The sequence below is a fragment of the Phoenix dactylifera genome, chromosome 3, assembly GCF_051530095.1.
Source record: "Phoenix dactylifera cultivar Ajwa chromosome 3, Ajwa_hap1_PhDact_Kaust_v1.1, whole genome shotgun sequence".
Classification (NCBI taxonomy): Eukaryota; Viridiplantae; Streptophyta; class Magnoliopsida; order Arecales; family Arecaceae; genus Phoenix; species Phoenix dactylifera.
The window spans coordinates 55297356-55324735 of record NC_143192.1 but is presented as its reverse complement, the minus strand read 5'-3'; the positions used below and the strand labels follow the sequence as shown (position 1 = coordinate 55324735).

General features: G+C 38.8%; 1 protein-coding gene across 2 annotated transcripts; it reads right to left on the bottom strand.

Annotated features, from left to right (window-relative positions):
* Positions 1 to 443: 443 nt before the first annotated feature.
* Positions 444 to 27380, bottom strand: MOS14 (ARM repeat superfamily protein). Of its 2 annotated transcripts, XM_008803921.5 has the most exons (27): positions 27054 to 27380; positions 24534 to 24611; positions 24360 to 24422; positions 21478 to 21525; positions 21259 to 21405; positions 20557 to 20688; positions 19435 to 19475; positions 18364 to 18455; positions 16841 to 16968; positions 13801 to 13876; positions 13565 to 13685; positions 13387 to 13480; positions 13127 to 13208; positions 11772 to 11854; positions 11316 to 11435; positions 9431 to 9482; positions 9117 to 9272; positions 6601 to 6724; positions 6363 to 6444; positions 6194 to 6285; positions 6044 to 6118; positions 5900 to 5954; positions 2707 to 2826; positions 2537 to 2629; positions 2282 to 2427; positions 1126 to 1303; positions 444 to 1037 (listed from the first exon to the last, which is right to left on the bottom strand). In XM_008803921.5, the coding sequence occupies exons 1-27, from the start codon at positions 27174 to 27176 to the stop codon at positions 759 to 761; spliced, it is 2880 nt and encodes a 959-aa protein (XP_008802143.4). In that variant the 5' UTR covers positions 27177 to 27380; the 3' UTR covers positions 444 to 758. The 2 variants fall into 2 exon arrangements, with proteins under 2 accessions (XP_008802143.4, XP_008802144.3); XM_008803922.4 differs by lacking the exons at positions 24534 to 24611; positions 27054 to 27380 and having other exon boundaries at positions 21259 to 21392.

Sequence of the window (27380 nt, the reverse complement as noted above, 5' to 3'; positions counted from 1 at the left end):
AATACAAAATCAAATATTCCAAGTTGACCCCTCATCGAAAGAAATACAAAAAGTCGGCTCTGTCCAGCCAGAGCTTCTATAATCCTGTAGAATGTGAACACCCTGAATTCCAAGTACCATCTAGAATCCTATCATAATGGAAAACTCAGCTTCGAAAGACTGGAAGTGCCCATACTGAAATCTGAAATCTCGACACGCTTCAGAGTTGATACGGCCAAGTTACATTTTATTCCACTTTGGATAACTCCTGCCTTTGTAACCATGCAGAAAGAAAAGCCAACAGCAGTACACCATTGCAGATCGTAAGGATCAATATTTTTTCTCCATTTTGGACATTTCTGCTTTGGTAGCCATACCGAGAACAAATGCCATCCACAGCGCACAGTAACAAATTGTACATAGCATCTTTACTAGAAATTGCCTATCTAATAAATAGGATTAAATTTTAGGACACGAGATCAAAATGTATTCTCTTTTATTGAAGAAAAATGTCTTAAAACACTCTATAGCAGTGTGAATAAACACAACAAATGTACATTGACCTGGAAAACGCTTAAAAGAATCGCAACTCTTAACAGCTGGCCCACTCCTGATGAAAAAACAAGGAGCATTGGATGCAATGCAACAATTCAAATGCAGCACAACAAACTCATTTAACTCCTACAAAATTCACTATATATAATGATACACCAACACGAGCTCAAGCAGTAGCTAAGCTGCCCTAAGTCTGGCCTTTGGATGGACCATCTTTTCCAGAATCAGGACACAGCAGTGAAGTTCAAGTCAAGAGGCCTTAAAGCTCCCTGAACGATGTCTTGGACTGTCCTGTTGCGTCGGCAAACATCTGAGAGCTCCTCAAGCGTATCAGTAAGAGGAGCACTATCTGACCCTGATGCTGCATCTGATAGAGCTTTTAGGAAGCTCGAACATTCAGCCTCCGTTATGGCCGTAGGCGGTATTAGTGAAATGCTTTCCTTCGCCCACAAAAGCACCTTCTCTCCATATGTTCTCGTTAGGGTTAATAGCACATATGTTACCTATGGAACAGAGGGGGGAAAACAAATAAATAAATAATTATATCATGGTAGAGAACACACAACACACAATAACAGAAATAAAGGGTACCTCCTCCAATCGAGAAGATGGAAGTGCTCCAGTTAATGAGGCAATCAAGATTCTGGTGAGAGTTGCACCACGAGGAAGTATCACACCATTTATAATTGATTGGTACTTCTCTCCAGCAGAGCAGTTTGCAAGATCAAAGACATCAGATAAAAATGTCAATATGGATTTACAAGCATCTCTGCACCAAAAGCAAAGAAAGAAATCACATGTAGGTGTCAGTATACTAAATCCCTTAATAAAAAAAGCAAATGAAACGTAAATCACTACAGCAGTATCCCCATGACCCCAGAGTTAATTGCAACCAACAACAAGCCTACATTCATCAGAAAAATACTTGAAGCTGGATACTTAATAACCATGCTACTGGCTCTACTAACAAGCAGTGCGGCAAACCCTATGAGAATCATGGTTGGAATATCTTTTATCTACAAAGAAATAAATATAGTGATAAATAACAGCTCGTTGCATCTTGCTAAGTTTCAATTGCCTGCCAGCTTCATAATTTTCCAAAGGTGTGCAAAAATCATGTTTCAGAGTTTCGGCTAGTAAAATAATAGAAAAGTCAGCAAATTAGCATTACACATGGAGATGGAGAGAGAAAGAGAGCATATAAATGTCACTTGTAGCATATCGTATCACAACTATTGCTTGGAAACCTTATAGACTTGACAATGAGAAACCTATCTAAAATATTAAAAATTTTCAAACAAATAAAAATACAAAAAAATCTTGAAAATAAGGAAAAATTAGAATTTTGTCATAAAGATAAAACATTTCTTTGAGTATTTTGTACGCCAAATATATATTTTATTCTGAAATAGCAAAATATTTATACATTTTTCTGCATGCATGTTCTTCATCACTGCTTAATGCCTACAGATTGAGGCTAGTGCAATATACAGGTAACAATTATGCCTGAAGGATTTAATATGTGCTGTGCATTTCACAGCTTCTATAAAACATCAACTGTCTAAGAAAGTGCAGGCAGGCAGAGGGGGAAGGGAATGAAATTACCTGTGCTATATAGTTATCCCAATCATTGAACAGTCAATTAATGATGGAAATATAGAAGAGGGAACAAATAAATCAGGGCAATAGAGAATACAACTTGATGCCAACAAATAACAGTCGTCAGCCATGAAGGGAATGAAATTACCTGTGCTGTATAGTTATCCCAATCATTGAACAGTCAATTAATGACGGAAATATCGAAGAGGGAACAAATAAATCAGGGCAATAGCGAATGCATCTTGATGCCAACAAGTAACAGTCATCAGCTATGTCTGGTCTAGTTGTGAAGTCCTACAATATAAGAAAACAAGAATAAAATTCAGACATTTTACCAGCAAATGCTCAAAGAAGCCAGTTTATGACTTTGTAAATCAAAATGGAGAGCCAGAGAATGGATTACCTCAATTGTCTTAAGAAGCCTTGTTGTGTGACTGAAAAGTGCTTCAATTAGACTTCTAAGGTAACTTGCACAAGATGGATCTGACCCAAATATCTGTTGATCAAGAGTGCTGTAAGTAAAATAAATGATAAAATAATATTTAAACTTGGATTACAGCAAAGATTATAAACCTTTATAACTTCACTGGACAGGTAAAGGAAGCAAGGTTGATTGTGTTGCTGATACAATGCTTGAACTTCTTCTAGCATTGCACCAATGGTGATTCCCATGTACCTATTACATGTTCTCACCTGTAGGAGGAAAAAGCTTTAGCAAATAGTTCAATTGAATACAAAAAAGAGTGAAGAAATCAATATATATCCAGTTTTCACGCATTATATATATGACCTTACAATTAGTAACTAGGCTTACCACATATCCAGCTTCTAGCAGAAAACATAACCATTAAAAGAAAACTGGTAAATGGCCCATAAAGGACATGATGATGTCCAAAAATAAGTTCAAGAAAGCAGTCAAATACATCAAATGGTGCAAAATCATCAACTTAGCACGTAGATGAAAGCATGTGGGAAAGCCATGGTAGAGCCTTTATGTTCACATGCATTTTACTTCTAAAATAAAGGCCCATAAGAAAGTCTAAGCTATGCTAAAACTTCACAATAAAGAAATTCTTCCAAACTGATTGCAAGTATATTTGTGGGGAAAAAAATTAAAAATAAAAATGAGCTAAGTTTTACTTGGTGCGCACTAAGATGTTAGAAGATGGCCTTTAGAAGCCTTCCTAGCACCTTGGCATTTTGGGGGATCCTTAGCCATCCATCTAGTGCTACTTTTCTTATTTCTTAAACATTGCTAAATTCTAATAAAATCAAGAAAAAAAGGGTCCCAGTCATTCTTATGTGGATCCCTCTGCTAATGAAAAGTACAAAAAAACACACATTATCACACCACTTGCCTCATCCCTTGAAACAAGAAATAGCTCCTGGATGAACAATAGACGTGTAGAAGATCTATCCGAACATCAACCAAACCATCTGCCTAGGGCTGTCAACGAGCCGAGCTGCTCGGGCTCGACTCGGGCCCGGCTCGGTAAAAGCCCGGCTCGAGCTCGGCTCGTTAGTCAAACGAGCCCGAGCCCGAGCCCAAAATAATGCCCGTTTAAATCCGAGCCCGAGCCCGAGCTTTAGCCCGAGCAGCTCACGAGCCCAAATGAGGGCTCAGTCCAATTAACAATTTAATTGAATCCCAATTAAACTTGGACTCAACCCAATTAATTTTTATTTGGCTTAATCAATTTAAATCTCAATCTGATTGAACCCAGTTGGATTTAGATCAGACCCAACCCGAGCTAACCCAAATCCATTTAATTTCTTTAAATCGGATTGGATTGGTTCGGGTTCAGACTCAACCCTTTAACCCGAACCCAACCCGTTAACCCATTCCCCCCTCCTCTTTCTTCTTCTTTTCTTCTCCTTTCTTCTCAGTTTCTCCAGAACCTTCCCGACCCCGACCCCGACCCTCTACATCAAGTCGGACGCTCGCAAACTCCCCATCAAGCGAAAGCCCTCTCCTGACCCCAACCCCACCTCGACCCCCACCCACGACTTCGTTCTCACCCCCAAGCTCGAAGCCGATGCCCCCCACCCCGCCCTCCCCTCCGACAACGGCTGTGACGACGACGACGATGAATCAAAATACGGACTGGCCGCCTCCGCGGCCGGCGTCGAAGGCGGCCCCGGAGGCGCTGCGGCAGCCGGCGATCTGTGCTCCCCCTCTTTTCAAGTTCCACCGGATTTGGTCTGAGTCCGACGAGATCCGCTTCCTCCAAGGCCTCCTCAGCTGCTGGTCCCAGGGCATGGTCTTTCCCCGCGACCTGAATCTTTTCTATGATCATTTCTCAAAGTTGATGCCCCAGCCATACACTCGATCCCAGCTCTCCAAGAAGCTCCGCCGCCTGCGGCCGACGCCCGTGCCGACTGTGCTCGCGGCCAAAGCCGGCGGCCGCCGCACGTGACGACGAATCGGAGTCCTTTCTCTTTTCTTTTTTCTTTCTTTCTTTCCTTCTTCTCTTCTTTTCTTTCTCTTTCTTTCTGTCCTTCCGTCGTTCTTCTCTCCGACAACGAACCGCTTTCTTTCTTTACTTCGGTCTTCTCTTCGACGACAAACCGAGCTCGGGGATGGGGATGGGGCGGGCTCGGGCTTGGGCTCAGGCTCGGGCTCGGGCAAACGAGCTTTACGAGCTCAAGCCCGAGCTCGAGCCCAATACAAGGCTCGGTACCGAGCCCGAACCCGAGTCTGAAATTTTGTGGAACGAGCCGAGCCGAGCCCGCGGAGGCTCGGGCTCGGCTCATTAACAGCCCTACATCTGCCCTACTCTTAGTATAGCTGAAGCTGAAAGAGACCAAATTTTGCTCTACAAGCACAGTAAAGTTAGCAAGAGGACTTAAAATATATGATAATTAAAAACAGTACCTTTTATTCTTTATCTTCTTTCTCTCATTAAATCTTAAATCTTAGCAACAAAGAGACCTCTCACAACTTTTTTCATGAATAAATAGGTCCTTAGCCCTATGCTCGAGAAAATCCTTTGTGGTGCATAACCACCAAGATGGTAATCATTGTTCAAATAGGCCTCATAAGTCTTGTCTCGACTCATTCCTCTAGACTAGGCTAGAAACACTTTTGAGGGCACATACAATTCTATACCAAGCTGAAATAAGATATGGAGGACCATGTAAGGAACACATTTGCCTGCCAAATTATTTTCCCTTTTGTGATGGTATACACATTAGGTTTTCAAATACTTCCACAACCAACCAAAGAAAAGGATAAGAATTTTATTATATTAGTTTGACTGCTTCTATACTAATTATGCTAAAGGAATCACACTATTTTAGTACGAGAAAACAAGAGAGAGATATCCTGAACAAAACAAAAAGCCACTGCTTGACAAGATATATCATCAAGTTTTATAATGTTATACAAATACAAAAAACAGACGAATCCAGATAGAACAAACCAAAAGACTCATTTGTCCCTAATGTTGCCAATGACTATAGGGCCCACAGCTCCATAAAGTGGCTATTTGATAAATTAAGTTCTATCAAAAGCTTTGTTCCATCGGATTATGAAAAACATGTATAACTAACATTGAACAGGTCTAAGATATCTTTTAAAGTCAAACAAAGCACAGTCAATAATTTGATCAATGGTAATAAAAGATGCTCGTATAATATCTACACCATGTCACATAATAGACCTGACAGGAATCATAAACCAAATAATTTTAGTCTAATGAATAGCAGTGTAACCAATAGCTGGACTTCCTTCCAATAATTGGTTAGCCGAAATTATAATACTCACAGCATATTTACAAGCACGGCACAGAGACTCCATTGTCCGCATGTCCCAAGCACGACTACATGAAAATTGCATTAGGATTAAATATGTGCCCATACACAGGAAACAAATATGGGATACAAAAACAGCTGGGTTATCAATTCTTACTGATCAAAGATAGTTTTAAAGACTGGCCAAAACCTCTGAATTGCATCTGCTACAATTTCTGGAAGATTTACATTCCTGAAAGCGATTGAGTCAATCAGTAATACTGGAAAAGGCATTAGAATTAAGTATATTACTTTAACCAGTTACAACCTGAAAATGCACGCAAGTCGGTCAATATGAATAGTAAGCTGCCGTGCAGATACTTGTTGTTGCAGAGATATTCCACCTTGATTAGTCATTTCCTGCTTGTTCAGGTATATAAATGAACATATCACTCTGTTAAATGCTTTACAAAACATATTAAAATGTTGGCACAAACCTGTAATGGATTAATGGCTGGTATGCATAGTAACTCCAGAGCTCTTTTGGCATGTTCTGGTGGGAGTTCTGTAATAACAACACTGTAATAACGATAACAACAGCAATAGTCAAATTTAAATTCACAGTTGCAATGTGGGGTATGAAGCATTTATCTACTGCAATACATTACACAATTTAGACATGACAGGCAGAATCTAGGAAAATAAGGCACAATTATATCTTGAAAATGAAACAACCTCAATGCTTCAACTAGGTGCATTGAATCATCAGAAGATACTTTATAGCCTCCTTCCCCACTGATCGCTATATGATAGATATGAAAAAGACCATCCAATGACCCACAGAACTTCTTGCTGCAATCTGTAATGATGGAAGATAATATTTTAAAATTAAAAAAAAAAAGCATAATGGATCTTCATCCAAAACAAAATGGGGGGAAGTGTTAATGTTGATTAAAATGGAGAAGATTACTACTTACAGCAAAGATTGTAAAAGAATAGTAAATAGAGACTTAATGTAGTATTATAGGTTTAAATTAGTCACACACTCAAAAAACAGAAAAGGAAAGACCTGCATTTCCCCAACCACTAAGTCATACAAAAATTTGCTTTATAGCCAAAATTTAAAGCAACGTTCGCCATTCATTACCGGGCCCCATATCTGTACCATTCTATTATAGTGTTGGTATGCCCAGTACAATATCCGACTCTATATAGCGAGCATCGGTACACCCTTGAACCGCATACCAATTTAATATCAGTACGGTATAGTACGATCAGTATGAACATCGGTACCAATCAGTATGGCAAACCTTGGGCACAAGATAATGGTCATTTCGTACAATATTTGTATGAGTTACATGGACTTGTTCATACGATATGGGTTTCATATGAAGCCTATCTTTATTTGCCGAGCTAATAGGCACCCCTCATTGCAATGGGTTAATCTACAAACTAGAACACTAATTGATACATATAAAGTCAGTTCACGCAGAAAATTGTTTCTATTAGTCAATTGTGGTTCTAGAACAAGTCTTCAACAACTAGAAGGGGATGACACTACCTACAGATCAACCAACAAAAACAGATCAAACTATTTCCTCTCGTTTCTTCGGTTGAATTGAAAACCATAATATTGTAATATCATTTTGTAGCATGCTGTATAAGATGTGATGTATGTCACCAATTACGTTCATTAGAAACAACACGAATGCCTAGAAAAATATATGGCAAATTAGTCAGAATCAACACTAACCATAATCCAAGGGTTGGGAGGGGGGGCAAGCTCACTGCTGTATTTGTACTGTATCTTTCACTTTGTGATTTATTCCACACTTGGCATGGCATGGTGCAGTATTTTTTGGTATAATATTGCTTTGCAATATAACAGGAGCACAACGTATTTGCATAATGTGTCTGAATGCATCAAACAAAAATTCATGAATGAATTTTTCCGGCACCAAGGAGATCAAAATGATGTGAAGAAGATTTTGAACTATTATGGGTTTTGTGCACCAATAATGCCAGTCCATGCGAAGCGGCATGTACAACATTAAATCTGTACTTGCACATGGCACTGGATCAGCACCAGGTTGCTGACAAGCCACTAAGTGTTGAGAACTGTTGACTGATATCAATCTGTACCATATTGGCACGGATGGATATGACTCTATATTGCTTAGTACTCAAAAAAGGTTAACCTTCGTTTGTTCTCTCTCATATCACATGTATTAGTAAAGGTTGACACTTTGCATGTCGGCATGGCATGTGCCACCAACCGGCATGGCCCTTGAACCCTGATGAGTAGGTCCATACCTAAGCTCATGTAAAAATTTTGATGGAGGAAATGAGCAGATATCTTTTTCTCTCCCTTTTTCTTTTTTTGAGGGACAGAGGATACTCTAATGACGTCTGTTAATTTATGCAATTATAAAATCATCAATTGCTGTGTTACTTCAGCCAGTGATATGTGGAGAAATTTTGTTTTATTAAGTATGCACTATTTCAACATGCTGATATCAGACACCGAGCCAAATACAAATAGCAACCATCAGACAATGCTAAAAGTGCTAATATTTTAATATGTTACAATTCATTGAAGTGTTAAAAAAAGGGAAGGTTGTTAAAGTCTTACTTAGAGGCCACTGCAAGGAGATGAAAAGAAATCTCTCCTAGAATTTGGGGTATATAGCATTCACATCTCATCAATACTCATGAGAGGTTGTAAACAAAAGGTCGCAGCTGCATTTTTCTAAGCATTTCAAATGGGTAAAGAAGGTGCTACAAGAAGTTCATAAGAGAAAAATGATGGACAAATCAGAAGGTCACGAAAATGATGACAAACAGTAAGGAGTATTGCTCGCATTTGAAAAAATATATATACTTTGTTGTAGGTGGACAAATGGATGGCTTTCTTTAAAAATTTAACGCTCATTTGGTATTCGCAAATCACAAGTAAAACAAAATTCCATCTGTAAAACCCTTAGTTCAGTAAACCTTAATAGGTTTCTAATGAATCAAGAGATAATCTGCACATATCATATTGACCTCCATGCCATGGCTGCTAATGCAGTAGGAAAAATGTCAAAAACTATGTATAATTACTTCTTGAGATCAGCTGGATGATACATTGCTTATTCAGTAGCATAATTTTAACTCAATTCAGCAGGAATGACGATACAACAGCCTCAGCAAGCGCATCCAAAGCAGTAAGAAATTGGTCGTGAATAACAGGTCACCAAGATGGACTATACCTTCACATATATACTTGAATGCAAGAGCAGCAGCAGCTGCAGAATCTTCTGATGCACTCATGCCTCTAGTAAGAACATCAACTACTGGAGGCAAGATTGAAAGTTCAACTGGAGCAGCATCTATCCACTTTGAATATGCTCCAATCGTAGAACATACTGGGGAATTTCAAAATGAATTGTACTTAATAAATATGGTCTTAATTATTAACTTGCTATAAATATGATAAGGTGGGTGTATATCACTGAATAATTGTGATTCTTTTACTGATAATTCGCTCGCACATGTGTGTGTGGGTTGGGGAAGGGGGTTGGACCTGTCTGTAGCAGCTGCGGTTGAGGAGGAAGCTTTGGAAGTAATGTCATAACCTGTCCAGAACAGACAAATTAAAGAAGAGTAGTACATACTTTTCAAGCAAGCAAATAAAATACACTTTACATAGAGCTATTTTAATGTCTATGGCTACAGGCAAATCATTATGAACATGAAGCATCAGATATCCGCTTCTATTAATGACATCTTTGGCCACAAGCAACTGATATGGTTTAGCACCTCTACATCCTAGACAGCTTCATGAGCATGAAAAGAACATGAGAAAATCAAACGTCAAAAATAATAAAAACTTAACCTATAATAAAAGGTGTATATTTTGTAAAGCATACACAGTTAATAAAAGCATCCACAAGTGGAGATAGCTAAATTGAGGTGTAATGACGACATTAAAAAGAAATTAGAAGATAAAATCTAAAAAGATCAAGATGGATGCAACACAAGTATCACATCATATCACATTCTGACAAGAGCAGTACTTAGCGGACGGGGATTGAGGCTACCCCCTGCGTGCGAGGCATGCAGAGCCGATGAGTCGGTGGACCATGCACTGTTTCAGTGCTCATGGGCAAGGGCGGCGTGGCGTGCGGCAGGGTTGCTGCGGGAGGGTTGGTCTCAGGAGGACCAATTCTTACGGACCATCCGTTGGTGGTTGGGCAGCCCATTGACATGCCAAAAGGCAGTTAAAGCGACCTGCACAGCATACCAGATATGGCTGGCAAGGAATGCTCGAATTTTCGGCGAGTAGAGCATGTCGCCAAGGCTTGTGGCGGAGAGTGCCCGGGCACAGGCGGCAGAGATTAGTCATGTTTCCTCCTTAGAAGGACTTTTGATAGCTCGGGATATCTGGGGTTCCCATTCTGCCTCGCTAGCTTCTCGTACGGTGTTTTTCACCTAGGAGCCACCACCCCCAAGCTTCCTCAAGGTCAATTTTGATGGGTCGATGCTGGATGGTGGCACTAAGGGTGGAGCAGGTTTCGTCATTAGGGACCGGAACTTCAGGGTCGTGGCAGCGGAAGGCTGTCAGTTATTTGACTGCACGATTTCTGGTGCAGAGCTGAGAGCTGCTAGGGCGGATCTTCGACACGCTCAATGTGTGCTCTCAGCTAGTTTAGTCATCTTGGAGAGTGACTCGGCTACGGTCATCAGATGGATCCAGGGGGGTTCGAAGGTCGCTGTTGCTGACCATCCCTTGATTCGCGATATCTGGATGATGATGAGGGACAGAAGGGTTGTTCAGGCAAAGCATGTGTTTAGAGAAGCCAACGGGGCTGCGGATTGGATGGCCACGTACGTGGCTAATCATGCCAATAGCACCCTGTGGACGAGGGATGGGAAGCTGCCTCGGGAGCTCCGTGATATTTTATTTTCCGATTTTATTGGGTGCATCCGTACACGTGTTGTATGAATCACCCGGTCTAGCAAAAAAAAAAAGAAAAATCAAATGACTAGTTTCAACCAAAAAAATTCACAAACTTCAACTCAAACATTTTGGGATTAAGCTTGCTACAACAAACCATGCATAGACAATGACAAAGTCATAAACAACCCCATTTACTTGTTGTCATAGAGATCAAGCTCTCTACTTTGAACAGACAAGCAGAGGTAAATGTTCTAGCTACTTCAATCAAGGCTTCACTGACACTCCTTACTGTATGGTATGTACCATGCCAGGGCCAGACAGGCATGCAGCACAGGTGCATGCCCCTGGCACCCTGCACACTGAGAAGGAACCATGCAGTGGATCGTTACTGGCATCCCACATCTGACGGTATGTAATACAAATTAATGCACTGATGAAATATTACTAGGTTTCTCAAACACATAATCTGATCCATTTTTGCAATTAGTCTATAATTTATAACTCATACCTGGGGCAGTATTTCTGCTTCTTGATTTGAAACTGAGTTAGCTATAGCCTGGATACAAAACAGAGCTGCCTCCACAGGCTGCCATTTGCAGTTTTCACCATCACTACAATTTCTAACAGCCTGTAATATGAGAAGTTAAAAGGAGATGCTCAGTTTAGACTTGAAGAACTTATATAAGATCCTTTAAGTTGGGCACTAAAGAATCAACCAAGACAAATGAAATATTAGTGAAGACCAAATTTGACAAATACTCTACAAAGAATCAAGACCTATTTGACTTTAAGCAAAAGGACAGAGAAAGAGGAACAAAAGATAGTAGATTCAGATTTCAAAATTAGAAAAGCTTACTTTGGCACCTTGTCAAAACATGTCCTTAATTTTATATATTTGTCACTAAAGGGATACATCTAGAAGCAACACAAAAGATATCACTAAAAAGCAGCCTCACAACTTTACCTGTACAAGCTTCATGAAGAGAATCTTAAGTGTTGGTTCTCCTCCAAGAACTGCAGTTGCATCAAATAGTACATCGCTGACCGCTAGCAAAAGGACAGATTCCATTACTTTGCAGAAGTGCTAGATGCCACAGATCATCGGCAATAAACTAATGCATAAAAAGAAAAGGATATTGACCTTTGAACCAACAGACTAGATTTTGACTTATTATATCGAATAAAAAAATCTCTATAAATTGCAGTATTCAGATCAATAAAATGGAAGAGAACCATGAAACAAATTAACTTGAGGGAAAAATATAGCATAACAAAACAAAAAAAAAGGAATAAGAAAAGACCTCTTGAGAAAATACTTGAATATAGCATAACAAAACGAAAAAAAGAAGAAGAAGAAGAAAAGACCTCTTCAGAAAATACTTGTCATGTGTAACATTTATCTTGCTTGACTTGATGGCATTATATTGATAGGAAAAAGAATAAACAAATTAAAGGATCTGAACAAGAATTCATTTAGGTAAATTTTGATAATAAGCAAAGTCCATGAAAACCCATCCGACACTGGCAGACACACCGGAAGTTTTTCGTGGGTTTAATTAGGGAGAATTTCTGCCTTCTGGATAAGCTCTACATAGCTACCAAGTCTTTTAAGCTTTGCAGGGTTCACCCTGAACTTTCCAAATTACCTAAGAAAACAGCCACCATATTGACCTTTCCAGAATAAAACGAAATTGGATATCTTGTATTACTGCCATTTATCTCAGGGTTTACTTGGCTGCCATGAAATCTAGGGAAAGGAAATGGAAAAAAAGAAAAGAATCTTTTGATGAAAAGGAAATGTTTTCCAGATACATAGAAATATGTTTTCCAAATTTGTTGGACTTTCTGCCAAAACAAAGAAATGACAAACTTAGTTTCTCCAAGGAAAATAGATTTCCAAGCACTTCTTCCTGCAATTCCTCTCCTTCATCTTACCTAATTTATACAACCTGACAACAAAATTATCACAAGTTGTTCTGTCCACAAAATATGTCTACTATCCCTCTGTCATTGACAAAATGAGTATCAGCGTATAGCAGTCTAAAATGAGCTGATTTTACAATCACTAATTTTATGACTTATGGTGAATAAACATTAATGTCTGGAGGAGGAAACAAAAGTGGAGCTTCTTAAACTAAGTCAATTTTTAGTAATAGAGAGCAGCAACTGGAGAGCTACTCTTTTAGATAGTTTTATCAGATAAGCAGTTAAGCGATTGCAAGACATATATAGCACAAAGAACATAATAAAAAAAGTCAATATCTGGTAATCATGAAACCGATGACCTAAGCGTATTTTCCATGAACATATATTAATTACCATATCTGGTATGCTTGAAATCCCTGTGGTCCTCTTCAGAAAGGTCCTCATAGTCATGTGGATACTCAACTCGGAAACTAACCTGGCAAAAAAAATTATAGGCTCGAAGACGGAATATAAAGAAAAGATGAGACAAGAACCATGAAGATAACATGGTGCCTTATGTATGAGTGGATGTTCAGGGTTCACCAATCAATCAAAATAACTAATCTGTCACATATGAAACAAATATTAGACCATCTTCCACAAAATCAACTAACCAGAGAGACTAGCATTTCAAATGGTGAGCGAAAAACATGTAACCTCCGGTTCATTTCTGCCTCTGCCTCAGAACCATAAGATGAATAGGAGTCCCTATAACGCTCAAAATACAAGCAATCATTTCATGTTTGGAACCAAAATCACAAAAAATTAGGTGATCATTTGTTATATGATTACCTTCTGGTCAAGTTAACCTGGAGATTGTGCCAGAAGTTATAAGTCATGGAAGAAATATCATATTCAGGGTGTGAAGCAACTTCTAGTAATGCTTGTATTATTAACATTGATTCATCAGAACCTGCACAAAATTAGCAGCGGTACAGCAATGGAAGAAACAAGAGTTCAATAGCAAGTCAATTCTAAAAGTGGCTTCCAAGGTGAAAAGAAAGCAGCATCTGAAGAACAACTTATACCAGTTGCAATCAACTCTACATAAGAATCCCCCATGTCTGCAAATAAGCGAGCAATGGCTTTCACATCTTCTTCATCCTGAAAACATTAAATTAACAAAACTGACCAGAAGATGGCAATCATTTTAAAAAAATCATGCTATAGCATTCCAGAAAAACACCTGGCAAAACAGTCTGGAAAGAGAGAGTTGTTTCTCTTAGAAAACTGAGCCATATGGTAGAGAACTAAGTCCTCTATATGTGGTTGACTATTTAACCCTTGCTCACCTTGTCAAAGACTATATCTATGATGCCGGGAAAATAAAAGGGAGGAGGACAAACAACGAACAAACTAAAACCACCCAAGAATCTGAGAATAATGGTAAACCCAAATGCCCAAGGACGAGAAATGGATAGATAAAAACTCACCACCCAAGGGATGCAGAGTTTGATGGAAAAGAAAACTCACGACCCAAATGAATCTACCCTAGAGATACAGAGTTCTAGTGATCACCACTCAAAAACAATCTTCCTAAGATACAGAGCAAGAACACGCTCACCACCCAAAGAAACGTCTAGAGATATAGAACACCCAAAAGAAGGAACTCACCAAGCCAAAGGCTTAATCCTTAACTCACTCAAACTTGGAATTAAACTCTCTGAAAACCATGGTATGCTGAACCGGCCGGTTCAGCACGTACCGTACCAGTTCGGACCCTGACCGGTACAGTTTAGCCGTAGAAAATGGTACACAGCCCGTACCAACAAAACCCAACTGGAGCCGGAAAAGAAGAAGAGAAGGAGAGAGCGAGCGGGGGAGGGAGGGAGAAGGAGAGGCCTCCGCCGCCAGCGGAAGGTCGCGGGGGCCGGCGAAGGCCCCCCGCGAGGAGAGGGGGCGGAGGCCGAAGCCGCGGCCGGGTCCCCTGTTTCTTTCAAAACAGAGGACGCGGCCAAAAAAAAAAAAATGGAATTTCTTAAGTGAAGTCAGCGACTCGCTTGGGGATTTTTAAGTGAAGTCAGCAAAAGAGTCATCGCCCCCCCCCCCCACAGCCTCCGCTAGTGGCAGAGGCCTCTCCTTCTCCCTCCCCCGCTCAGTCTCTTTCACCTCGTCTTCTCTGGCTCCGGCTCTCGGTACGGACCGGTACCGAAACAGTACCAAGAACGATGAACTGGTCCAGTAGGCCACTAGTGCACCTACCAATACCGGTTCGGAATACCTTGCTGAAAACGTAGCATAGGACGTCTTTACGTAGGCACGTTTGGAATGCTTTTCAAGCAATTACAATCAATAATCCTAAACGTGAGGAGAAAGAAAAACACCATAAGAAAAAAATACCATAACCAAAAACGTGAGAAAAAGCATCCTAAACTTGGGAAAAAAGAAAACACCATAAATAGGCATTCCAAAATTTATCTTTGCTTAGGCATAAACCAAAAATAAATTGCCATAGAAAAAATTCTTTTTTGACTTTTCCGGTTGAAAAGGACTCTCCTTAAGCACCCATGTCAAAATCGCTATAGACAAAATTCCTTTTTTAGCTCCCCCGTTTGAAAAGGACTCTCCTTAAGCACCCGTGTCAATCTGTTTCTTCAAACCAAGCATTCTTATATTTTTAAAACCTCAATATCAAAGTTGCACCAGATATTTTCAAACCACAACTTCACAGACATTATTGAGTTCATCCACTTCAAGACTCCGCAAGAACCTACCATCCAAATTTGGTTCATCATCTCTCAGACTGTGTACTGATGAATGCATCCTGTCAAGATTTACCAGGTATTTACTTCAAAATACTGATTTTAAATGCATGTATTTGCAAGCACCTGTAAGTTCTTATCTTCTCTTCTCCTTTCCATCAAACCCATGGTCGTTTCCACCTAGCGGCCTATCACCACTCTCAAACCCTGAGAAAAAATCATGAAACTCCCCATCGAGGAGATTTGCTTGCATGGACCCAAACACCTCAAAATGGCACTCTCAACCTCATCTTCTCTGACACTATTATATCACTCCCCTGAGGGTCATCAAGGGCTGAAACAACACCCTCAACTCATCTTCTCGAATACTGTTGCCCCCATCTCCTGTGGATCATCTAGGATTCAACCAGACCTCTCTATGATCATCGGCACTATGTCCTTATCACCTTTTTTGAATCTAGCACCAGCGACTCATTCAAACAATAACCTCAATGCTGACTTCACCTTAGCAAATAAAGAGGCAGTAGACCATGTTATTTCAGCATTGGGGGGGTCAAGAAGAAGCTATCTTGGAGACAGCCTTGTAAACAGAGGGTGTGAAAGGATGTGCTATATGCAAGAAAAAATTAGAGCAAAAGTTGGAACTTTTCTTTTCAGAATTCAGTCATTTCCAGGATTTACTAACTGCAGAATACCATCCAAATGCTTGTATAAGAAAAATTAAATCTCATGGGAAAGGTTGTGTCCTATATGTAGCCCATGGTATATTGATCAACACAAACAGGATAACGGCAATAAAAAATTCTGTTGGACATGCTTTTAGGTTACCCCAGGATTGTTATGTGCACATGCCAAAACCCAAAATCCTTCTGTTATGCCCTGCGAAGTATTTGTGAACCACTGAAGACAGTCATGGATTTAATGCTTCAATTATATTGTTCGAGGATATTATCAAATTAATACTTCCATCCTAAGGTCTACTTCAGCACTCCATACCACCATGCTGAATCGAATCAGTTTATAATCATTACTTGGAAGTTCTATGACATAATAAATAAATACAGCCACACATACACAGAGATATGCATGTACGTACGTGTCTATCAGACAGTGGAAACAGTTAAAGCATATAGTTACCACAATTGTTTTTAAGTTGAGTAAGCATGCATCATGCATCCTTACAAGGGGAGTTTAAAGTAACCAAAGTTTGCTCGACACATATCAAGAACGCTGATTTGAAGACATGACATTTGAGAGGACACCAAAGGCATCAAAGTTCACTCATAAAATTTCATGCAGGAAGAATCAAAGAGACTAGACATTGCCAAAATAATCAGATATAGTCAAATTCTAACAAATCTAATACCTTAGAAGAATCCCTAAGCTGATCTTTGAGACTCATAACACGAGGTACAAGAACATGGATTAGGGGCATCTGTGCAGGAAGACCGCCAGAACTCGCGGATACAGTATGATGTATCAATTCAGATATGACTGCAAAATAAATAGCAAAAAGCATTACCAAAAGAAAAAACACAAGGTATTTGTTTATGTTAAAAATATCACCAGAAATATCAAAGAGCCATCACAAAGTGTACAACCATAAAAACTACATTATCAGAAAACAGACAAACGTATCAATCGACTAGCAAATCTTATTTATTTTAAGCTGGGTTTATGAATCTTACTTCACAATTTCTACCAATCCAAGACTAAATTCTTCAAATAGAAATGTCTTCAAATATCTTCTAGGTACTGCAATCTATGTCTTCATTAGTTCCATTCCTTTAATCACTATGTTGATCTGCAAAATGCACCTCTCATTCCCTTTGAAGAATCAGCTCTGGTTGCACATGGTCAGACCATCGCAATTTGGTACTTGCACTTTACTCCATACAAGTACCATCAGATAACAGCCCATACCAGCTATACCAAACTGGTTCCATTACCAGTACATCTCTCGGGCCCAAGTCCATACTATCAAATGTTACATCATCTCATTTTTGTTGTATCAGCACCAGGATGCATACCACTCATTGGTAAAAGCCATACCATACTGATGAGGTTCCTGTACCGTTACCTCCAACATAGTGTCACACCAACTCAGCAAAGTAGCTCCGACCTTTACACACACACAAACTTTCTATAACTAGATACTGCAAAACTTCATCACATTTTGTGCTTGTTACTATTTCTGGCACATCTAAATGTAAATAATTCTGTTAAAAACAACTTCTTTGATGCCACAACAAGCGAACATCTAGACCACAACTTCTTTGCTACCATATCCATATCTACTTTTGTTCCCTGCTTCATGGATTATATCCTCCAGTTCATCTATCTAATGTATTAAGGTCACAACAGTCTTTTCCTTTTATATATAATAGATGTAGCCCTAGCATCCACATCAACCAAGATCATTAAATCATCAAGGAAAGTAGGTTTTGACCTTTAATTCTCCATGAAAGAGAGCATCTGCCATTTGTTGGCAGTTACTGATGTTACATGAACTGATTTTACATGATTCTGAAGAGACATACTGAGTACAGTCTGCTTTCTTAATGAAAATATAAATCACCATACCTCCTCTACATAACAAGTTGCCACCACTGAGAATGTTTCAAGCCACTATTCTGTACATGATAGATACGAAGACTAACTAAATATAAGACTTGATAATCTTTCTAGCAGATCCATTTATACATAAAAATTCCCTATGTCAGTTAATATTAATAGGAGAAGCATGTTGAAAGATATTAGAAGCTAAATCATATGGATTTTCAAACCTCCATGTAATTAAAGTAAACTTAATTTTCATAGGAAGTTAAAGAAACAAATTAACATAGTCTATGTCCCATAAATAGTGTCAAAATATTGTATTTGAGATACCATTTACAGCCGCCTCCAGATGTTGCTCAGAGTTCAGGCATGACAGGGCTGCATGCACCAGAGGATGCGAAGCAAGGATAGATGCAGAAATCCTGAAAAACACCACATTATTATTGAATTCCTGGGAGCAATATGATAGCAGCCTCTTCAGATGGCATAAAGGGTGTATACATTCATGCTTCTTGAGTTAGGTTGTTAAAGGAAATAAACAAATACAAAATATAAAAATAAAATTTACTATGTATGCACAAAGCTTTAAGTCCCACTGGCAGGCTCGCCGCCCACCAGCCGGCACTACACATTCTGCATTTACGGTTGTCAAACAAGCGAGCCCTTTGCAAGCCAGCTCAATTTCAGCAAAATATTTGGCTCCTGTTCAGCTCAACCAGTCAACAAACAAGCCAAGCCAGAGCTAGTCTTAGCTCGTTCGAGCTCAGCTTGATTCAGCTAGAAATACAAAACAAATAATTTACACAAATCAATAAAAAAATGTTTTTAGAATTATAAAACATATTTATATTATAAATTAAAATACAATCAAGATTACTAAACAATATAAACAAAAGCCTTGAAGACCTTAGTTTCTAACAAGATCTCCTAAATGACTTGTTCATGAACAGCTCGAGTTTGTTTTGAAATTAAATAACTGGGCTTGAGCTCAGCTGGTCTATAAAACAAGCCTAGCTTGAATTAGGTCTAGCCCGCTCTCTCCAGCACATGTACACCCCTAACTTCATGTTCTGCCATGCTAGCTAGCAATATATCAACATGCGTCAATATGTATTAATACACATGAGGGGGGCAAGAAGAGAGGGGGGGGGGGGGGGGGGGGGGGGGAGCGTAATTCCTTTCTTGGGGGTATTGACCTGTACAAATCCTTTGCAATGCAGCAGATGTCGGCATGAGCTGGCACCCTCAATACTGAGAGGCTCGCTGCTACCAGTACCTAGTGCCAGATTCCCATATTGGTCCAACACCGGTCTTGCATGGAAACTAAAGACGTGCATGCTTTGACAAGTCAAATGTCATAGAATTTCATAACGATATATTTGAGAACCAGAAAACACGTACCCACGGCTTAGATAAAGCCATGAAGAAAAACCCTCCAAAACCTGCAAAAAGAAGGAACTATGTTACTGCCATTATAAAACCCACATAACTCAACTAATAATGAATGGGTTTTGAATAACAATTTCCACTAATAGTGCAAGACCATCAAATTGAAATTATATGGCTGTAGCTAAAAGAACATTTCCGCGTCTAGTGAATGTTTTTTGGAAACAATACAATCTTATAACAAGTTCCTCTCTAGTGTTCTGTCAAAGGAAATAGACCCAAATTCAGAACTATGCAGATTCTTATTTAGTAAAATTTTACCATGGTGGTTTTGTTTATGGAAGCCGTAGAAGGTCAAAACAAGAAGCAAAGATGAAAAGGTCAGACACAGATGCACAATGAAGAGAAACAAACAAATGAGCAGAAGTGTGGATTAAGGAGCCACCCTCTTGAAAAGATCCTAAATAAGAATCTGCGTAGTTCTAATGAAAAGCTACTGTGCTCAACAGAGGATATGAGCTTGAAAAGAGGCGGGGATGTAAAAAGATAAAAGCCAGTTTCTCAGATTATTTTAGTTATTTCTTTTATTTGTAAAACTTTTATGGCTTGAGCTTGAGGCACATGCTTCAATGTTGGCCACATGGGCATGTTTTAGGTATTTGCACCACATGATTTTACCAGTTGGCATCAAAAGGTTAACAGTTTACATGAATAGAAAACAATAAAGCACTACATACATCCTGAAACCAATTAACTTTCTTTTTCTGGAATTAAAACAAACATCAAAGAGTAAGAATACTATTTTATAAAAGATCAGGCAACTAAAAAAGTGATGTATGATTGCAAGATAAATTAAACTCTGGACATATTTTTTAAAAATAGCTAGTAGGCAGATAATATAGACCTATTTGCGAGCACACCCTTAACTTTCAAAAAAGACAGATCCAACATTGTTAATCCTGCATGCAAAAGATTCCGAATTTGCAGCAGCCAAAACAGCCAGGTAAGTGGGCCAAGAAAATAATACAATTGTTGGCATAACACCAAATTATGTCAAGAATGCAAAAGAATATAAACCATCGTAGCTTTGCATAGAAGGAATCCGTGAGAATTAAAAGCAAGAGAGCTATAATTTACCTGCTCTTTCAATTCATCAAACCCTAGACAAGCAGTCAAGAGGCCAAGAGCAACTTCAGCCGATGAAATAAGTTCCTTCTCAAATTGGCGACGCCTTTCTGGTCGAGCTGCTATCTTATGACTGAAAGCTTCCTGTTGGGGCACAAGTAAAGGAGTTCACAGAGTTAGCGAATGCAGGATAAATTATTAAAAAAAAACTGTTAAAAATACAGATATGAATGTTGACAAGGTAAGAAAACTAATGTGCATTAAAGAGTAGAGAAACATCAAATGTTTGCACTATTAAGCATGCGCACATGTTCCCAAGATTGTTGCATAGCAAAAGTGGTTTTATTCCTAATAAAAGCTTGCAAAATGCATGATAAATGATTGGACCCCAAAAATCAATTACATACCATCCAAAAGTATATAACTAAAAAAAATCCTTTCCAATGTGATATACATATCTATATGATAAAATAAGGCGAGAAGAACATTCATAAGCACAAATTAAGCACATAAGGGCATTAAAGATGCAAAAACTGATTCAAACCAATAATATTTTTAGCTGATCTTCTACAATGCTTTTTTTGTCCAACACATATAGGGAACAAGATAAATGTTCTGACAGCTCATGTTTGTAACAATAAATTAAAAAAATCACTGATGGACATAAAAGATGCTTTCCAACACATGTATCTCAAGATCCACTTTGGTGCATACCTGTGGCAAGACAATGAGCAGCTCCAGGAAACTCGGAATATATTCAGGATGAGCTTTCATCTCATTGCTTAACCAACTGACAATACCACCACCTCCCCAGTCTTCTATGGATACATGCACAGCCAAAGCAGCAACTGCAATGCAAATCTAAAATGAAAAAAACTAAGTTATAAATATAGGTAATGCAAACTATTAGCATACGAATATCCCTAAAATTACCTGTGTTCGGACTTTAGGAGGTCCTTTCCTAAGTTTCTTTAGCAGCGCCTGCATTCAGTAATATTAGGTCAATCAAAAGAAAGATATATAAACAGAAAATCACTGACCATATAAGCCTAAGGCTAAAGTTTGCTATGATAATAGCTGAAATAATCAGATGCATTCCCATATCGTACATACATAATGTTTAAGGTTACCAAATATTCAAACAGCCAAGTCTTGGTAGTTTTGACAGTATTATCATGGCAAATTGGCAATATATACCTAAAATTACTAAACTATGGTGTAAGCCAAGATTTAAGTAGTTTTGTGAATCAGTGAGTGTTAACAAGTTAAAGGGCGTTCAAATGAATGAGGCATCCACCATTAAGGAGTCTAGGAAGGGTCAGATGTATGCAACCTTAACCTTGCATGAAGATAGCTGTTTCCCTTTCAAACTAGTGACCTCAAGGTCACAATGGAGTAACCTTACCATTGTACCAAGGCTCACCCTTAAATGTTAAAAGAATTGCTTTCCTTTACATTGGTCGGTTCATGTTACTATGTTTGGAAGATTAAACTCTTATGAAATGTGTTTCCCAGTGGTAATATGTTTAAGATAAGCAGTTTATTGTGTATGGTTCATTTAGAAGAAACAATCAACTATGTTAAAAGGTCCAAAAGATGTCCACGTATCAGCATAAAGTTATCCAATAGTCTTGATATAAAAAATAAGGGATATTCCTATCATGCCTATAAATCATTTGAAGACAAAGAGCATGGTTATCAAAGCATATTGAGTCAATATCATTCAACTTAACATGCACAAGCCATAATTAATAGTGAGTCATGAGATATTCTAAACTAATAGAACTCATTTCTTTTTACAATGTTCATCAAATTCTATACCTGATGCCGTCACTACTTAATAGAAAAATAAATAACCAGTGCACTTTTATGTAATTCTAATATTAACAAAAAAAAAGTGCCACTAACGTGGCTAAAAATCAAGTCATACATAACTTAAGTGTATAATTCAGGCTAAGAATATCATTTCAATAATGAACGTCCGGTAGAGTATCATTTTGATAACGAAAGTAGAGTCCACTACAACTTGTTTCTTTCCTCCAATAAATATTGTGCAACATCTTCACTGAACCACTATACCACCAAGCCTTCAGCGTTCCATATAACATCCTTGGCTTCTGCAAGGATGAAGGATGAATAGGAACTAGATTAATACAATTCTTTAATACAACTAGACCTTAACGTAGGGCATTTTGGCCTTAAAATGCAAATGTTATGCGAGTATTTAAACATGGATACATTATATGGAGTGACAAATGCCAACTACTTCTCAGCATATGGTAAATATATATTCCATTGCCCTCTCTTCCTTTATCTGTAACAATTTCATAATTCAATATCTGATAGACCAAACAGAATGAAGTGAGAAAAGCATTTCAGGGAAAAAAGCAACTAAATGAAGTATTGAGAAAGAAAAAAAATTCTCCAGTGCTTCCTTTAATAGCTCTTATTGATTCTCATTTTATATATTTCTTCTCCAAAGAGGGGTGGATTGCAAAGCCTTGACGCACCAAGCTATATCCTATTCTATTAAGCATGTACCACTGAAGATACAAGACTTTATTAAATAAATCAAATTGAAGAATTGCTGGGAGTGCCACACCAAAAGAACCAAAGCATTAGATTCTAAAAATATATCAAACCAGGTAGGGCTGTTAATGAGCTGAGCTGCTCGAGCTCGGCTCGGTAAAAGCCCGGCTCAGGCTCGGCTCGTTAGTCAAACGAGCCCGAGCCCGAGCCCGAGCTCGAGCCCGAGCAGCTCACGAGCCCAAACGAGCTCTAGTCTCCCGCTGAAAGATCTTATTTCAGCACCATAATTCATAAAAATCTAACCACATAGAGAAAAATAGCCTGTTATCAAGCCCGAGCTCAAGCTCGAGCTCGTTCTGGAGCTCGTAATTGAAATGAGCTTTACGAGCTCAAGCCCGAGCCTTTGCTTTGCCAAGCAAGCCCGAGCTCGAGCCCAATACAGAGCTCGTTACCGAGCCCGAGCCCGAGCTTCTGTGAAACGAGCCGAGCCGAGCTCTCCCAGGCTCAGGCTCGGCTCAGCTCGTTAACAGCCCTAAAACCAGATAATGGCAAAATAAATTGTAAAGCCCCAACACTTTTTTCCCTACAAAGTTCCCATGGTCATTTTTTGGTGACAAGTAGGAGTTAGGAATTCGACCGACTTTTCATAACTAGATCGACTATGGCCAACAATCCCCTTAAGGGCTTATTTCGGAAATCCAGTAGGATTGGGCTAGATTTCCTGTTGGATTCATGGAGTAGATAATCTATTTGTGTAAGGCCCATATCAACTCAATACCCATCCAACCCAAATCCTTTGGGAGGATAAAAAAGACCTCCACGGGTGTTTTTTCTTCTTGCAGACCAACAGGCCCACAAATTGGATTTAGGCTAAGACTAGGACGGGCCTTCAGAAAAATATGGGCTGAGCAAGCCAACAGGCCTGATTCCTGCAAGAAATCCGTCCCAATCCTGCTAGATTTCCCAAACAGGCCCTAAAAGTGTAAGAAATGAATTCTTACAAATAAGTGACTTGATATAACCATATGATGTTTTCAATCCTGAAAAATAGAACAATAGTTCTCATGAATTAAATGAAATACAGTTCTTAGCATCCCAAAAGCTTTCACGCTTGTCCCAATGTCCAAAGTGCAAAACATGAATCAAGAAGCACTATTATAGTTATGATTCAGGTGACACCACATTAACTAATTAAGTAAAAAGAAATAACAAAGATTTTAGGTCTCATGAACAAACTAAAAGTCTAGAACTAATTATCTTAAATAAAAAACATACAACGTACTCACATATAAAGAGTCGCGTAGAGGACAAAATGCTTCAGAAGGCAGCTCTTCAAAGTCCCGTTGTACCTATATGTCACAATTTGCAAAAGTTTTACGTAAAGCTACTGGCACTTAAACAACTAAAGAATTATTGGCTCTCAAAGAGACAGACCCTTTTGTTAATAATTTTAACATTACCTTGCTTCTAAGTGTTTGAGAACAAAAAATGAGAGTTTCCATATTGCTGCTAGCATCATGAAGTAAATTATCAGCAACCTGTGAGAAAATTGAAGTTATCAATAGAATGAAAGCGCTTACATCCTTATAATGTTTACCCAAAAATAAAAAGTAAAAAAAATGCATGACATGGAATCAGTTATCAAAAGGTAAAGGAAAAACAAAACGATAAAAATCCACAACCAAAGTTAACAAGCTTTACCCTATCTAGAGTTTGCTGCACAAGCCAGACTTCACTAGTTGTCTCAATCATCATAGTTGTCCCCACCAAAATCAGCAAACTCTGTCATGACAAGGTTGCTTCAATCAAGTTTTACAACACCTATCAAGATCTTCAAAGATCTTCCCCCTCATTTCTCATACTTCCACACACATTTATGAAACCCTTCTTCCATGGAACCCCATCTAGACTTTGTTGAAATTGGGTATGACCTCTTAAATTCCATAACTTTACCCACTACTGATGTAATCTAACCGATTTTTATTGCTATATTTTGTATAAAAAATACACAAATATTCTATTCGTTGCAATGTGTACATAATGCATCCTGGCATTCTTCATTACTCTAACATTCAGATTTGTGCAAGATACTCAGCCCTTTTATCATCTATTGATGTCTTCTTTCGGTCTAACTAAGATGAAATGATCCCAAAACTCCAGGAATTAATCTCCATCTTAACCCCCATCCTTTAATTTTATTGGCTCTCTGCACGTACAACTTACATACAGCAAGAACTCTTTTTTTGGGGCAATCTTACACGATATCTACACTATGATTTGGTTCAGCTGCTTGTAGATCCTTCTAGAGCCATCTCCCATAATTTCAAATAGATATTATCACCTTACTGAGGAATAAAAAAATGATAGGCAAATAAAGTATACCACAATAAAGCCTGAGTATTATCAATTAACTTACCCTGACAGGTGCAAATAGATTTAGAGTTGAAGTTGAACCCTGTTGCAGGCCCATTCTACAAAAAATATCTTGATAATATTTGAACACCTACTTCTCATCCATATATAATTTTAATCATCTGAATACAACTATGTTATCTCAAACCCACAAAATCACTCTTAGATAGTGAATGTTGATGATCAGAAAAAGCCAAGGATTGTGGCACAGGAAGGAGAATTCTCAAATCTGAAACTCAATGACAGACATGAGTTTACCTTCGTATTACACTTTAAATGGTCATCACACATATATAACTTTTAGAAAAACTTAAAATCATTACTCTGACCACCAAAGAGGAATTTTGCACATGCATATGTGGCATTTATACACTAAATGGTTAGCATTGAGAACTACCTCACCGAGGTTACCAAGGTTAAAAAGTGCAATCCATCAGACAAGTTTATGTAGCTCTAAGCCTCAGGTATGACTACTTCCTGATGTTCATTACTGAATAACTGAAGACCAACCACAATACCATCCATCAAATAATGGACAGAGCATATTGGGACAAGGTAGATTGAAATTAATGTAGCATGTCCAATGATAGATCCATGTTTAACAGAATATAAATGACGATGTTGTATTGGGGAACAAGTCATGCTACATGGGAAATCATGATGTCATGCATCATCATGAATCTATTGTGATAGCATAGCTCCATCTATAACCGATATTCCTTATGTCTCCCACCTAATGGTAGTAAAAAATATGAAGACAACATATACATACATACATACATACATACGCAACAGCTCTTGTAGAGGAAAACTGACATAATTTTCTTGATGAAACCTCAAAAAAATGAGCGAAGGCCAGAGAAGAACTTGGTTATGACAAATTAAAGGTCAGTGATCATGCCATATAATATCAATTACGCCAGCAAAAATTTGTTCTTGAAGCAATTTTCTTTACTTGCAATTCAGAAAACACATAAAGAAAAGGTGCTTTGTCAAGAAGCAATAAGCCATCATCTGCCAGCAACAAAGAAATAACGAAAGCAAATATTTTTGTTCATCCATCTTTCGGTAAACAAAATCAAAAGCATACAATGGAAGAGACTACAGCCATAAAAGCTCTAACCTGATTTAATTTTCTAGAAAAAAGTAGAATGAAAGACAGTCGAAGTCATCATCATGACAAACCATAAGGGTCAGTTATCGTGCCCTATCTGATCAATTACAAGATTTTCTTATAAAGATTCAGGCTTTACGCAATTTTCTTTCATTCCATTCCAAAAGAAAATAAGCAAGAAAGAAAGAAGAAAGGAACTCTAATCGCAAGCTTCAAGTTCCGAAACATGATAACATCAGCCACGACATTTGTTCCGCACCCCCGACCATCAAGAAAGAATGTATTTCTCTCCCCTCCAAAACTTTTACAACAGAGCGGAGAAATAACGCTAACCCTAAACGGGAATCAAAACCAAAGAAGAGAGGGAAAGAAGAGCAGAGGGGTGAAAAACCAAAAGAACATTGCGAGATCGGCAGCAAAAAGGGAGGGAGGAAGCGCGGAGAGGCATGAATACCTGCCAAGCGTCGATTGTGTGCTGGAAGTCCTGGAGCCAGCGGTCGGCGCGGGCGCGGACGGTGTCGTCGGGGTGGTGGTAAAGTGCGCTCAGGGCCTCCTTCACCGTGTTCTGGAGCTCCATCGCCTCCGCCGGCACCAAGATCCTTCTCCCTCCAAGAGCTAGGGTTAGGGTTCGTAGGGTTTTGAGCAGGGATTTCTTTCCCGCCCGGTTTGCCCTGCTCCCCTCTCTCTCTCTCCCCCTCCGTCTTCGCGATTGATCGAGAATAAATAAATATAGAGAGAAGTCGGCTTTGCACCGATCAGATTTTTAGAGTGAGAGATCGAT